At 43.4% G+C, this 16,470-nt stretch overlaps 1 protein-coding gene across 13 annotated transcripts in view; it reads left to right on the forward strand.

Annotated features, from left to right (window-relative positions):
* The window catches only part of LOC129750730 (guanine nucleotide-releasing factor 2), a 246,035-nt gene that overhangs the window by 182,461 nt on the left and 47,104 nt on the right, over nt 1–16,470 (forward strand). For 11 of the 13 annotated variants that reach the window (XM_055745782.1, XM_055745788.1, XM_055745802.1 and 8 more), the window contains 6 exons: nt 168–388; nt 7,665–8,398; nt 8,459–9,093; nt 9,157–9,326; nt 13,822–13,845; nt 14,856–15,096. In XM_055745782.1, the coding sequence (XP_055601757.1) occupies nt 168–388; nt 7,665–8,398; nt 8,459–9,093; nt 9,157–9,326; nt 13,822–13,845; nt 14,856–15,096 (2,025 nt within the window). The remainder of the gene's footprint in view (nt 1–167; nt 389–7,664; nt 8,399–8,458; nt 9,094–9,156; nt 9,327–13,821; nt 13,846–14,855; nt 15,097–16,470) is intronic. The other 2 variants (XM_055745753.1, XM_055745768.1) reach the window with 2 other exon arrangements.

Raw genomic sequence — 16,470 nt, forward strand, 5'->3', positions numbered from 1 at the left:
TCTGCTAAAACATATCGCCGGACCTTCCTTAATGCTATGTTTAAATCTTTTTCAAAAACATCCTCCTCGTCGTCCTCATCGATGCGGCGCCCGAAATCGCTCAACTCATCGACGCTCAACTCGCACACTCGACGACACCGGAAATCGCTAACGTCCAAAAAACACAGATCCCATTCGCCGAATTCGCCGCGGGCCGGAACCGGAAGCAACCGGAACAGTGGAGATCTGCTAACCGGAAACAGCAAACCGGTCCAGGATCTGGCCTATCACGTGCGGCAGGTCAAAAATGCGCTCACCCACTTCAAGGATGTGATACTGAAGAACAAGCTGGAGATGCTGCCGGGCAATGGGACCGTGGTTCTGGAGCTGATCGCCAATGTCCATACAGGTAAGTTAAAGTCTTTTTTTTTCAGTAGAATTTATCTACTGATATCAGGTCAGAAAAACCCTCCAACGCCGAAGACAAGCGCTATCTTTCAAGGGGGGACTCTGAAAGTGTGGGTGTCTTTTAGTCTTTTAGCAGCGCTTTAGTTGTATCCACATTAACAATTATATCGCGTCATCATATGCGCGCGAATTGTAATCAATCGCGAGCTGGGAACAGCGCGGTTGACGAATGATGTTATCTATGATAATAACAACGTTGATTGGGTTGACATACTCTACACCTACCTAGTAGCGACGACTGTAAAAGAAGAATTGATAACTACTCGTGCATCCAGCCAGCGCCATTCATTCTAATGTAAATAAACGAGCCTAGAATATGAGCTTTGGAATTGCAATTAGAATTAGGGATTATAGAATTGGAATTTTGAATGGTATCTATTCGACCTCAAAATTTCTTATATCACCACAGATTTAGTTGAGACTGAAATTCATTAGATTATTGATTCTTAAACTTTGAAATTATACACAATTTTTTCTGACTATTGTTTTAATACAATGTTAAGAAAACCATGCAAAAATAACCGTGTTGATTTACAAAAACTGTGTAAGAACCGTGCTTATTTCGAAACTCTGAAAAATGAGACAATCGGACATGTAATCTGAGACCTGATACTTGAGACATGAAACCTGCAATCTAAGACCTGACACCAAAGTCTAGATACTTGAGACCCGAAACCTGAGATTTGAGATCTGCACTCTCAGACCAGGGACATGAGAACTTTGACGTGAGACCTGCGACATTAGACCGGAGACATGAGATAAGAGATATGAGACGTTAAACTAGAGAAGTGAGAAATTAGTTGTGAGACGTAAGACGTGAGAAGAGTGACTTGAGACGTAAGAAATGAGATGCAATAATTAAGAAGTGGTACATTAGACGGGAATCGTGAAAAGTTATGAAGCGTGAGAAAAGGATGTGAGGAGTGAGACGTGAGAAATTCAACGTAAGAAGTGATATGAGAGACGTGAGAAGTGTGACGTACAAAACGAGAAGTGACAAATGAGACGTTAGGAGTGAGAAGTAAGACCTAATACGTGATAAATGAAACGTCAGCGGGAGATGTGAGACGAGAGACGACAGAAATGAAAAATGAGACATGAGGAGTAAGATGTGAGTCGTGAGCAGTCTTATAAGTGGTCACCTTCGTTTAAACTTTTTTGAAGACATTCACAACACATCATTCTCAATAATCATGGATCGTTTTATCAGAGAGCAAAAAAAAGACAAGATATTCGGATGTTTGTAGTGATTAGTCGATTGACTTTCATTCCATGCGTAAAAAATTATTCCACATTGTTCGACCAACCCATACAAACATCGCCGGATTACAGCTCTGGTCGTCTCACATTAGACGTGAAAGATGAAGAGAGGGATTAGAGAAGTGAAATATATTCAATACCGATCTCATGCTTTACTTTTCCTACCTCATGTCTCATCTCTCATGCTTCAACTCTCGTGCTGAAAATCTCAAAAACGACCTCTTATGATGCATTTTGACAGCTCCAAATACTTGATAATGGGGTACAACTTTTCAGAGCGGTATTTGGCCTCCGTATTTTCTTTATCGATTCGGCCATATTATTGCACCAGCACCAAATTTTACTTCGGAAGTCAAACTTCCGACTTCCGAACTTACTGCCGACAAAAAGAAGCGAAGTACTAGCCACCACAATTTTTTTTCGGAGGTCCTGACTGTTGACTTTCGACAAAGAAAAATGAAGTACTAGATTGTTGTAAGTCTGTGTTTTGCTTCCGGTTCACCGGCGACGTTTCTAGAAATTTCATTCAAATGGACAATATTTAATTCCGCTGCCAGTTTACTTCTGGGTCCTCTAGATTTCCTTGAACGATTTTATGTCATGAGACGTGGTCGAACATTTTGAGTGGACTTCTTTCTTGGAACTTATCTCAAAAACCAATGCTGAAAATTTCAACAATATATTCAATCATATTGATGATTGGTTCTCAACCAACTATATTTATTAAATATTCAACTAAATTTGTACGATTCGTTTTATGAATTCAACTATAAATATGATAGCTTCAACTTCAAGTGTATGATTGATTCAACCTTAAATATAATAAATTCAACTATATTCACTGATTGATGTTGGGCATTCAACTAAATATATTGTAGCGTTCAACTATATTTGAGCTTTTTTTTGTAGTTCTCCTGAATTTTTTTTTATTTTTATTTTTGTATTATACATATTTTATTTGCAAGCACAAACAAGATTATGTAAACAACGAACGATAATGCTTTGTTCGGGTCAGTAGTCAGCACATCAATGGTTTCGGCATTGTCCAGCCATTTTTGCTTCCCGATGAAACGCGAATTGGTGGCGCCCAAACGGGATGTCTATTATCGATTCCTCCAACGGCATCGTTTCCTTCGCTTGTAATTTAGTTGCTGCCGCATCGGGCTAGAAATAACTTGAAGCAGGCGCTATCGGCTTTCACGGAATTCTGGCGACAAAACACTAGCGCCAAACAAGGGTTGACGGGGTGAGATCCAAGTTCGAGTTTGAACTTTTTTCACGCACACACATGCACCAGTGCAAATTGCATTGTTGTAAACAATATAAACATAAACATTGTGTGAGTGAAGTTACGCTTGATTTTCAAAGTATTAGTGTGATGATGTGCTTCCACTCAAAGCTTGAATGCAAAGCTGCAATGCTTGTGTGGAAAGCTGCAAAGCTTGGATCCCATCTCGCAGGGCGGCAGCACCATAAACATTGTGTAGGTGACGCCAACTTACTTACTTACTTACTTAATGATCCCGCGCCGATCCTCCGGTGCATAGGGCCGTGGTAAAAGACCTCCACTGTTGACGATCCGGAGCCAGCGTCTTCACCTGGTCCCAGTCAAGATTCTCGTCGACAGTTCGGATTTCAGCGGCTAGGCTTCGCCGCCACGAATTTCTGGGTCTGCCTCTTCTTCGATGACCTTCTGGATTCCAATCTAGCGCCTCTCTGCAAATCTCGTTTTCATCTCTTCGCAGCGTGTGCCCAATCCATCTCCACTTACGTTCCCGAATCTCGATTTCTAGCGCCTTTTGATGACACCGGCGATGTAGTTCCTCATTCGAGATCCAGTTGCCAGGCCACCAAGCGCGGATGATATTCCGCAGGCAGCGGTTTACAAATACTTGCAGTTTTCGCGTCGTTACCGCATATGTGCACCAAGTTTCGCACCCGTACAGCAAAACGGATTTGACGTTTGAGTTGAAGATTCGGATTTTTGTTCGTAGAGAGATCTGGCGTGACCGCCAGATGTTTCGGAGGCTCGCAAACGCAAATCGGGCCTTTCTGATCCGTGTTTCGATGTCTTTTCTGGTACCACCATCAGGCGTTATCTGGCTACCAAGATACTGGAAGCACTCCACTTTCTCAACTTGTTGCCCAGCTACCATGAAACTGGAGGGATTTCCTGTGTTGATCTCCATCGACTTGGTCTTTCCGACATTGACTTTGAGACCTGCTGCCTTGGAACTTTCGGTGAGGTCGTCGAGTTTGCTCTGCATATCTGGTTGTGTTTGGGCGAGCAAAACAATATCGTCAGCCAGGTCAAGGTCGTTCAGTTGCTCCATTGTTGAAGGATTCCACGGCAATCCTCGGTTCGGTGCACAGTCAATCGATCCAATCAGAATCTCATCCATTACGATTAGAAAAAGTAGCGGTGATAGAATACATCCTTGTCTCACTCCAGCAGTTACCGGGATTGGTTCGGACAAGACACCGTCGTGCAAGACCTTGCACGAAAATGCCTCATACTGTGCTTCGATGAGATGGACTAGTTTCTCTGGGACCCCTCGTCGCCTTAGAGCCGCCCAGATGTTTTCATGGTTAAGTCGGTCGAATGCTTTTTCGAAATCAACGAACACCAGCAGAAGAGAGTCCTGGAATTCGTTGATTTGTTCCAGTATGATTCGTAGCGTTGTGATGTGGTCCACACATGATCGTCGAGATCGGAATCCAGCTTGTTGCCGTCGGAGTGTAGCGTCTATTTTCTCATGGATCCTGTTCAGAATCACTTTGCAGAGTACTTTGAGGGTTGTACAGATCAACGTTATGCCTCGCCAGTTACCGCACTCTGTCAGGTCTCCTTTCTTCGGGACCTTTACGAGAATACCCTGCATCCAGTCGGCCGGGAATGTTGCAGTATCCCAGATGTCAGCGAAAAGACGGTGCAACATTTGTGCTGATAGGGCAGGGTCGGCTTTCAGCATTTCAGCAGGGATGCAATCGATCCCAGGTGCTTTGTTGGATTTCATGTTTTCGATTGCCGCTTCTATTTCAGCCAGCGAAGGCGCTTCCGAGTTGACGCCATTTATGCGACTTACTGTTGGCGCTTCGAGCTGCAGATTCTGTTGGCCATCGCTATTCGTGACTCGGAAGAGTTGTTCGAAGTGCTCAGTCCATCGTTTGAGCTGATCTGTTCGATCGGTCAATAACTGACCTGCTCGGTCTTTTAGCGGCATTCTTGCATTAGTCCTTGCACCACTGAGGCGACGAGAAATGTCATAAAGTAATCGGATATCTCCATTGGCGGCGGCTCTTTCTCCCTCTTCGGCTAGGGAGTTTGTCCAGGCTCTCTTGTCTCGTCTACAAGCTCGTTTAACTGCCTTTTCCAGCTCCGCATATCGTAAGCGGGCGGCTGCTTTAGGTGGCTGGTAAACGGTGGATAATGTGCAACACGAGACCCCATAGTGGTCATATCACCTCTTATTCACAACTCCTATCTCTACCTCCCCGCGGTGCCGGCTGGGGTGCGAGTAACCTAAGCGGAGATCGGGTACCCAACCCCGGTGGATGCTTTGGTCGCATGCAGACTGAGAAGGTGGCCGCACGTGTCTGTTCCCCAGGTCAGGGGCGGCGTGCAACAACAACCGAGCGTCTGTTCTCCAGGTTAGGGGCGGCTCAAACAGCGTCTGTCTTGCAGCAAGCGGCTGAATTTATGAAATGCGGCTCCCGCCAGCTAAGTCCAAGATGGCAGCCCCATCGCGGGATAGGGACTTTAGGCTAACAACCTACTGCTCCCGATTTAAAATTGTTACGGAATCCGAAAGAAAAGGTGACGCCAACGATTTGTTCGAAAAAACAACAGCCCGACTATCTTGAATCTTGATACTTGGACATCTTTGCTTGAAGCGAGGAAAATTTTTGTCACAATTTTATTTAATCAAGCAAATAGGCTATCAAATTATACCTTCTTTGCTAATAATCTCCTGCTTTGCCATTGTTAAACACGTGCACTAGCTACACAAATGTACATGCGTGTTTGGATGTGTAGTAATTATTTGAATATTACACAATCAATCATAAAAATAAAGTTGAATTTACTGTATTTATAGTTCAGTGCCTAAAATCAATCATACATTTATAGTTGAATCCAGTGCTGATAAATATCGTTCATGGTCATCTGACCTTAACATAGTAATCTATATCAATATCATCTCTTTGAAAATCCTGTCATAAGCGACGCGATCAGAGCATTCCATTTTTCTGTCATCTTGTTGCTGACAGGAATTTAAGTTGCATGACATTTGTATCATGCGAACCCCGCTCGGTCGCGTTTATTTATTTAAAAATAATCTCGTGATTAGTGCTATGTTTACAAAAACGGATTTTCCGGAGGTATGTGCTCTTCATACATCGTCAGCAAGCAATAAAGATCAAGCTGTTTCCGGGACATCTCAAGAAGAAGCCTGGAATGGATAGAGTTCACCAGGCAAATTCCTTCAGAGACAACCAGAAGAGGTAAGGAGTGTTCGTTTTTTTGGAAACTAAAGTCTTAAATCAAAATCTATTTTAACAGGAATTACCGGTGGAACTAAATGTTGACCTACAAGCATCTAAGGAACCGCACGGTATATTCTGGCCTTGAAAAAACGGCAGTTTTTTTTATTTCATTAAAGAAGCTTCCAGTTGATTGGGATGATGAAAACCAACTCTAGTGTGGATTCAGGTTCTTTTCCGATTGCCATTAAGCATTTCAGAGCTTCAACCTCTTCCGTCGAATTACCGGGTCTCCAGAAATGAAAGTCTTCCCCCACCGTTCATTCGGGAAGAGTTGCAATATGGATCGGCATTTGCCGATCATTTACCATTTGTCGTGGTTCGTGGTGAAGCATTGCGAATAATTTTGTAATGAATATATGTTATTTATCCAATTTCCGTTTTTTTTTTTCATTTAGTTGATTGACAAATAAAAAGACCCCCCGACTTGAATCCCCTCATTACTTTTTTGCAATTTTGGTATCTTTTATTCAATAATCTTTGTTGGTATTCGTAGATTAACCAAAATCAAACTATCTAAAACACAGATTTCAAGTCGCATTGAATGCCCAAATTTCTATAATCCATTACAAAAAAAAGGTTATGGAAGGTTTTCTCGACAGGCAACATAAATAAATAACCATCATGTTGGCTTGGATGTCACTCATTTTCAAATGTCGCGATATTCGACGATATGTAACAGTGATATGATACATAAGTAGCATGACAGGGATATTTACGAGCATATCAATATCGCGTGACATTGTAGGTTTGATGGTTACTGTTTGCCTGCTCTGGTTGAATCTATTATATTCACACTTCAATGAATAACCATTACAGTTCAAGCTATCATATGTCATAGTCCAATGAGAGAGGTCAATCAGAAATGTATAGTTGAATCTAATATATTCATATTTGAATGATCAAAATGAATCATATAATTGTATTTGAAACTACCATATTTACAACTGAATCAATTATATCATTACAGTTCAATCTATTAATATCTAGTTAAATGTGAGAAGTCAACCAGAAATTTGTAATTGAATCTATTATATTTAAAGTTAAATGCCTAAAACCGATCATGCAATTGTAGTTGAATTTATCATATTTATAGTTTAATGAATTATACCATCACGATTGAATCTATCATATTTATAGTTTAATGTGAGAGGTCAACCAGAAATGTATAGTTGAATGTATTATATTTATCGTTAAATCTATCATATTTAAAATTGAATCTATTGTACCATTATAGTTGAATCAATTATATTCATAGTTGCTTAATGAAATTTTCCGCTTAAACCTTCACTGCTTGTTGCATTAATAACTAGTTTTACAGGGATAGGCATTAAGACTTTTATCTCAAATTCTAAACTTCTAAAATTCAAGGGCTTTTCCTCATAACCCAAATATTCCTATTTATGTTCCCGTAGCTCTTCAATCGTACACGCTGAACGAGAACAGCAGCGCCCTGATCAACGCCACCAACCACGTGTACATGTCCCTCGGCAACCTGCTGAAGCTCTGCGATGAGGTCCTGCTGGCTACCGATAACGAAAACTGTCCTTCCCTCAGCAAAGAAAACGTTAAAGAAATCGTCGAACTGGTCGACAATGCCGTCAACAATCTGGTAAACCTGGCCAATGAAAAACTCTCGGACAAAGCTGCTGGCAGCTCCAACAATTCTTCCAACACGTTACAACGACCCACAGTGGACATTGCCGGACAGAGAACTTCCCTGCCGGATATCCCTTTAACGCCCCGGGAGCGAGACATCCTGGAACAGACATCTCTGAAAACGGTTCGGGCCTCCCACAGCACCGAAAGCATCCTGCGCGATTCTAGTCCCCCGCCAAAACCTCCGTTACCGGATCGAGGCCAAGATCCTCCCCCGCTGCCACCGAAGCGGAAATCACAGCACGCCAAAAACCACTCGTTCCACGAAACGGCATCGTCGGATTGCAACAGCGATTCGACCACCTTTCTCGGTTGCGGAGCCCTGGACCGGATGTCCCTGCGATCCCGCTCCCCGGAAGATAACTCTAGTCTGCTGAGTGCCAGCGCTGGTTCGCTGGACTCGGCCCTGAACCACTCCCGGGAGGAAGAAGAACTTCGAGCCCTGACCGCCAACCATGATAAATCGACCCTCGGCGGAAACCATTCATCGGTGAGTTTTTGGATTCATTTTTCTAGTTTCTTTTAAGTTTAGTCTTGTTTTTTCTTGTAGGCTTGGGACGAATCCGATTGCACCGGTAACCTGTTGCTGAGTGGGATCAGCGGAGCTGTCGTCCCATGTGCCATTCCGGCAGATATTACGGTGTTGAACAACCGCAATTCCAACGAATCGGGTTTCGAGTCGATGTGCTCCCTGCGGATAAGTCGAGATCATCAGAGTAGTTCCACGTACAAATCGGCAACATACTCCAGCAACAGTTCCAGCAGCCAACAACAACACATCCACAAATCCGAGTCCATTCTGGACAGTATGATGGGAGGGGGATCTGGCAAAATCATCTCCATGGTCAGTGCGTCCAGTCAGCATCAGCAAAGTCACCAACAACAGCATCACCAAAAAATCGACACCGTCATTACTCAAGCCAGCGGGGACAGTGGCGACCATGTGGTCCTCAATACGGCAACCGTTACCAGCTCCTGTGAAGTTTCGAGCAGTAGTAGCCGAATCCAGAAGTCGAGATTGATGCAGTACGGAAGCATCGAAGCGAATGACGAAGTTTTCGGTCTGGAGCTGGGGGGAGGTGACAAACCCCCGGCACTTCCGGTCAAAACTCGATCCCACAGTATTAGACGGGAGAGGCACCCCTCGCAGTACGACAACGTGGACGAGGCAGAACTGGAGAGGAGGTAGGCCTGAAATCTAATAGAAATTTGTAATTAAATTTTAACGTTTAACCTATCATGTCAAAGCAGCTCCCAGGATACGTTCAACAGTTGTATGTTGCATCAGCAGACCGGGTACCACAGTCGGCAGCAGATGATCAACAACCTGCCGAGCAAACATATCAGCCTTATCGAGCCGCGGCACATGAACCATTTTAGCGAGGAACCGCCACCCCTGCCGATGAAGAAGAAACACAGTGAGTATTGGTTTTCGGTCCTTTTCTTTGTGAATATTGACTCGATAGCATATAGACGGATCATGTGGGTTTTCAAAAATAATTTAGGGATGAATGACATCCAGATGTTAAAATTCTAAGGTCCAAATAAGTTTAAAAAAAAATCAAAAATAAAACAAAGGGGATTAGGAGGTCTTTTATCGATTCCTCCAGTTCTCGGTTGTGAATTCTTTTATGGATTTCGCTCGTTGAAAAAACTTTTCCGGAAATGGTGATTTCAGTCTGATTCCAGTTCTGACATTCATGCGCAATCACAAACACACAAGGAACCAATTAAAGTTAATACTGTGCAAAACCTTAATTTAACTGAAAATCTATCATTCAAGTTTTATTTTAATTCACATACCCACAAGATTCACCACTAAGAGAACAAATACCTCATTTCCGCAGTTTCACTTCTCAAGCCTCAGATGATGGCTTGCTTTACCATTTCGACCATAGTCCGGTGTTCAATTCTCTGGGTTCTTCATTGGCTAGCAACCCTAATTTCTACTCTTCAGCTTTGGCAATCCCTTCGAAGGACTCGTTCACAGGGTTTTGAGACCGACTTTTTCCATAGAGACGGGTTCGACGTGATCGCGAGTAGCTTGACGATTACTGTAAAAAAAACTCTTGACGTTGCTCCCGAAACCAACCAAATTCATCCCTCTTGGAATCAGTGAAGAGACTCAACAAATACCTCTTCTTCCCTTCGTGATTACGGAACAGTTAGTCGTTCTGCTAGTATTTAGGATGATGTTTACTTCTCATCGATCTTCACGGAAAACCTGACTGATTGTTTAAAAGTCCACCACTCGCTTTATATACCTTGGAATTTACCTACGCATTGTATGTGGTATGTAGTAATATGAAACAAATGTTATGGGCACGAATTCCTCTATCGGAAGCTTTAGGAAAAATGAACCCAAGGGACCTAACGTGTGCTGCTCATGGGGGCACGAAAACGTCTTTATGAGCAAGGCCTAGCTAATGAGGTGCAAGGCTGGCGGGTTGTTAATACGCCAGACCCAAAAGGTAGCTTGTGGGGTATAAAGACGCATCTCATAGTATCCCTGCCCTTGCTTTACTTAAGCAGGGCACCGGACCAATCAACTGTCAATACCCTAGCTGCTCGTGGGATCTAAAACTGTTGTTGAAAGTACTTTGAGCAGTATTTTCTATCCTAACATCATAGTTATAGTAAAACTATGCCTATGGTTACATATCTAACTGTTTATTAATTATGTGTATGTTGTTATTTGTCCCATCGATTGCTTCGATTAGACTAATCTCAACACTTCTCAACATACATATTCGCAGTCTCTTTACTGTCTTCAGCGGCTCCTTCTGAAGATGGGGCTGCTCCTCTTCAGCGCACGCACCGGAACTCATTCGTCGCGTTCATTACACGACGCTCTTGACGTTCCAGCTTGACGACCTTACTTCTGGCTTCCGGCTCGATGATCTACCAGTGGCTCCAGCTCGTCGATCTTCCATGATTCCTGGCTCGACGACTTCCGACTGGCCTCCAGGTACGAAGACCTTCCAATTGGCTCCTGGTCCGACGACCTTTCATGATCCCTGATCTGATCGTCGACCTTCCATCTGACTTCTGGTCTCGACTCCCTTGCTGCGTCTCGAAGCTTTCTCTTTCGCCTCGACGCCTTTCCTGAGGCCTGCGCCTCCCAGTGGTTCCAGCCCGACGACCTCCTCTTGGCCTTCCGGTCCGACGACATTCCATGGTCCTGGCTTGGAGACCTTCCGTGGTACCCCGCTCGCAAGTCCACCAGTGACTCCTGGCTCGACGACCACCACCTGGCTCCTGACTTGACGACGTTACATGATACCGGCCCGCCAACCTTCCATGGGTTTCTGTTCGACGACTTACCAGTAAATCTGGCCCGACGATTGCTTCGTTGCCTCAGCCCAGCAACCTTCCATGGCACCAGTCCGACGACCTCTCAGTGCCTCCGGTCCGACGACTTATTTGGTTCCGGCTCGACGCCTCACCAATGGCACGACGACCTTCCGCTGACTCCCGATTCGCCGATTTTCCAAAGATCCGACCCAACGACTTTCCATGGCACCTGTACGGTGACCTCCCGTGTTTCCAGGCTTATCTATGTCCACCTGGCTTCCCGGTTCGATTATCTTCCACGGTCTCCGGCTCGCTGACCTTCCAGTGGCCCGGGCTCAAAGACTTCCATATGGCTCTGCACCGAGGACTTTCCACTGGCTCTGGTTCCTGCTTCGATGACCTCCCGATGGTTCCCTGATCGTTGTCCTTCCGGGCTTCGGCTCGTTGTCCTTCCTTCGGCACTGGCTCTTCTTGCCACTGTTGATTCCTAGCGATTCTCCATTTTTATAGTAAAACAATCCCTATTGTTACATATCTAACTGTTTATTAATTATGTGTATTTTGTTATTTGTCCCACCGATTGTTTCGACAATCTCAACCAAAAGTCTACGAAAATTTTAACTTAAATAACAAGCGATAAAGTGAAGTGAGTGCGAAGAAGGTTGAAAGCCCTAATCCATACGGTATTAGCGGCCTTCGACGTTCGCCGGTTAGGCAATGTGCCAATCCAGTGGAATCGAAGGTGGAGACGTCGAAGAAAACCGATCGAAGCACACGTTGACCCGTACAAAGCGGCAAAGAAAGTGCTAGAGGAACTACGAACTCATTTCCGCAGAACTTCAAGACCCTGAAGATCCGGTGGAACTCGGGTTGACCATGATTGGTATCTTCGACCTTTTGGAATGTGTGAATGGGAAGTCCAACATCCACAAGGAGATCCGCGAAAAGCTGGCCAGGGTTATACAACTGTTTATCACAGGTTATAAAGATAAAGGCCAAATCTGCTGGAAACGGCAAACGCAAAGGAAGGCCCTCGGTAACCTTAGTCTCGGGGCCCCAAAGAAACGAGCCCAGGATCCGGCTGCCCGGCAAGGTCCTCAGACAAGTGATAAATCGAAGCAAGAAGGCCCTGTTGAAAATGCAGGAGGGCTAACGGGCATGACTACCAGGTGGCAGACTGTAGCGCAATAAAGAGGGAGGGCCATTGCTGCAGAGGCAGCAAGGGCCAAATCCTATTCCCGGAGACGCATTAGACAGACAGACACAAACCACGCCGACTTAGGTGCTAGAGTACAGAGAATTCGTCGGACCCACTCAGACAAGATGTTCCTAGAACTCAAGCGTAGCTCGGCAAATTCAGCGAAACCTTTACGGGCCGCACTGGTCGAGCAATGTAAAATCTGTTAGAATCAGACACAGTTAGCTAACGAAATTGGAATTGTAGGTAGGTTCCTTGAAGCTTCCGGTTTCATCACCAAACGCAGCACTTAAGTAAGGACGGCTGAAGGTCGTCTGGTCTATCTGTCCCCCGTGACCCCCGGACGTGTGCTTCAAGTGGACAGAGTTCGACAGGAGGCGATGCTGTGAAGTCGATCATCAGTCGACCAACGGCAGCAAGTCTGCAAAATCTCTTTTTTGCCTCTATGCACCAAGTGCATAGAGATCCCACCCAACTCATCCTCAACCACTGCCACTCAACACAACATCTGTTGCGGCAGATGACAGTTGGGAAAAGATAGACCTCGCACTCGTTGTAGACCCACATCGTCCGACTCCGGATGGTTGTAATTGGGTGAGATGATGCCTAACTGGCCAAAGTCATTAGGAACTACTTCTGTAGCTGCTTTGTTCCTCCGAGGTGATCCTTGGAGTGGTTTGACGCTAGCCTGACAAGATAGTTTATGTGCTTACGAGTAGAAGCCCCATAGTCATTGCTGGAAAGTTCAACGCGTGGGCCGAAGATGGGAAGGTCGTCTTACTAACCCCAAAGGTCAAATCCTGCTGGAAGCCCTTGCAAGGCTGAACGTAGACCTGGGGGAAGCACTAGAACCTATTTATCACCAGATTGGAAGCTATTCTATCATGAACGTCATCTTCGGTAGCCCGGGGTTGATGTGTGACTAGGTTAGGTGAAGCCTTCACGAATGGCGTCCACTTCGCGATTCGTTATCGGCTGCGCGCGTTCCAGGTTTTCTTCGCTCTATGTTCGAGGACGTGGAAGATAAGCTCGTACTATAGTAAAAGGAGGGTTAGGGATTTTGTGTGTGTGATGCGTGGTGAAAAATTGACGAAATTAACCATACCATTTTATATTGCACTTTTTTTTAAATTACAAGACGTTTTAAAACCAATTCCGTCTTTAAAACTTGACCAATTATGTCGAACTCAGGGTAGTTCTTAGGTTAAAATTAAATTATCAGTGACATAACGATTTCTACATTAACCAGTTCCACCCCATTCTCGTTCGAATTAAATTTTATCATTCAATGTACCTGCAAATCCCCCAAAAACATCCGCCCCTTCCACCCATAAACATCCACCCCGAAAAAAATGCACATAAATTTCTAACGATATTTTCCGTGTTACCGTACACACCACACTCACTTACACACTCTCTAGTGTTCCAAAGTGTGGCCTATTCAGGTAAGGGCATTCCCAATTGCTAATTTAGACAAGAGTCTCAAAAAAGCAACAAAGATATTCTACCTACTATTCAACAACAGGCTATTTCGATTGAAAAAACATACTGAATGACTGTTGCCTGTTTTATGTGTGTTGAATCTGTGTTGTTTTTGTTTTTTTCTTCTTCTGGTTTTTAGTTTCTATAGGTTTTAAGTTAGTTTATGGTTTACGATTTTGAACGTATGGTTGAAAACTGCTTCGAATTTGAATCTTTCGCTACTGATTATTAAAAATATAGTTTCACTATGTACATTCACTACAATAGAATACATCAAGCTGCTGTACTGCAGTATCAACTACTACAACAACAACAACACAGATACGAAACAAATCGCAAACTGACACTTTTACAGTTCCCAAAACGTTCTAGCTCGAATAAGAAGTTCACGAAGATGGTAGACGAGAATGTTCCGTTTGGTTAGAACAGATTTCTCAAATGAATCATCTACACATGAATAGCATTGGAATGTTCATAAACTACAACTCCTCGATGAATGACAACTTATTATAGAAACACTCCACATAAATCGGCCACACTTACTAAGAAAAAAAATCTACATTAAAACCAAATCTTTCCCTACGCTAGCAAACTCTTAAGCTATCCAGCATCCGATTACACTTCCTTTCTCGTTTTCCTGGCCAAACTACTGTCTGTTTCTCTCATTTCCTATATAGACTGTATAAAAAAAAATCTGCATTACTTTCGCATTTGACAAACTTTTCCGCATTCTGCATTCATTTCCTGATTCTGTTTCCGTTCTCTAAAACGCTTTGGATCAGCTTGCCCTAACTAAGCTAACGACTGTAACTTTCTCTTTAGATACAGGGAGGCCGGCGATGTCGCGCCTTCAACTGCGTGTTCTATTTTATAATATATCTATCTCAGGTGGATTTGAACGTTTGACTTGGAAGGAAGTTTTATTTATAAGTTTACTAATCCAAAAACTGCTTGCTTGCTTCGTTTCGAACAGTTATGGCGTACATGGAGATTTTTGGCAGCGCTACCCAGAACCATTCGGAGTTTATGCGACACTCGGTCCATACCTACAATTTGTCCCATGGAACCGCAACCGGAGAGCAACTCCAGCAACAGCAGCATCAACTTCAGCTTCAGCAACAACATCACCAGCAGCATCAAATCTCGTCGTCGTCAATGTCGATCATGGTCGGAGGAATCAGCCAGCAGAATATCAGCCACAGCCAAACGATGAGGTAAGTTTTTACTAGTAGGTCCTAAGTTACTTCCCTAGGGAATGTCTAATAATTTTATTCCTTTTATTCTGGTCTCGAAGTACAAACAAAATCAATAGCTACACTCAGAAAAATACTATTAAGTTTGCCATAAGATTTTTTTTATAAACTGGCGCCATAAGAAAAATCATTGAAATTTATAAGATTGTCTTATGACGCGAATGAATTCTTCAAATGAACGCCTACTTCGTTGAGAGGTTTTTGCTTTTCATAAGAGGGTCTTATGGAAACAGAAAATGTCATGTTTGATGAGAATAACTCAAGATAATTGATATTAAAGACATTTTATTTATTTTCTAGCAAATTTGTTACATAATTATCACTAACAGCAGCACACAAACACCCGGTTCCAACACATTTATTCTGCCGCATCGGATCCTTTGAGTTTTTACTTTTTCCCGGTCAATATGCTGAAAAGTAAACAAAAAATAATGTGTTTGAGTTTAAAAATAATGTCAACGTTTGCAAAAAATAAACTTACCATTTAGAATGAGATAATCACTTATCTTTTAGGAAAACTATAATGGTTTCACGCCTCGTGTGACGATGAAAAATAATGACTGATGGAATGAATGTGTTCATTATTTTTTCACAATGCCGCTTCTTCTATTTTTCATAAGAACTTACTTTGAAAATTGGAAGGATTTCATAAGACTCTTATGAAAATCAATTTTACACTCTAAAAAGCGGTTCATAAGATGCATCTTATGAGAATCATAATAAGAATTTGCCTAAGTGTACAGGATACTGACTTTGATAAGGATAAGTACAACTCTTGTCAATGAAGTTTTCATTTTGCTTCGAAGGACGAAGGCTTCATCGCATCAGACATTGCTGTGAACTAACCATTCTTCGGGCGCACGTCTACATCTCGCCAAGCAACAAACCCTTGAGAGGGGCAGTGCAGTTTATTAGGACGTAGGTACAAACCCCTGAGAGGGGCAGGACAGACGATGAATGTGTAAGGTACAAACCCCTGAGAGGGGCAGAACAATTTATAAAGATTTAAGATACAAACCCTCGAGAGGGGTGGGACAGACGATGAATGTGTTAGGTACAAATTTCTATGTGGGGCAGTGCAATTTATGAACAGTTAATGTACAAACCTCTGAGAGGGGTAGTACACTTGATGAGTGAAGCTACCAACCCTTGGGATTTGCAATGCAACTTATTATGACGTAAGATACAAACCCCTGAGAGGGGCAGTACAGCTAATGAGTGCAGCTACAAACCGGTCAAAATTTGGTCAATATCAACTTGAAGTATTTCTTTCAATTTTGCATTCAAAAAACCTGAACACGCCTTATTTTGAAGGTGTGTGTGTGTAGAATGTTG

This window comes from Uranotaenia lowii, chromosome 1 (assembly GCF_029784155.1).
Source record: "Uranotaenia lowii strain MFRU-FL chromosome 1, ASM2978415v1, whole genome shotgun sequence".
Classification (NCBI taxonomy): domain Eukaryota; kingdom Metazoa; phylum Arthropoda; class Insecta; order Diptera; family Culicidae; genus Uranotaenia; species Uranotaenia lowii.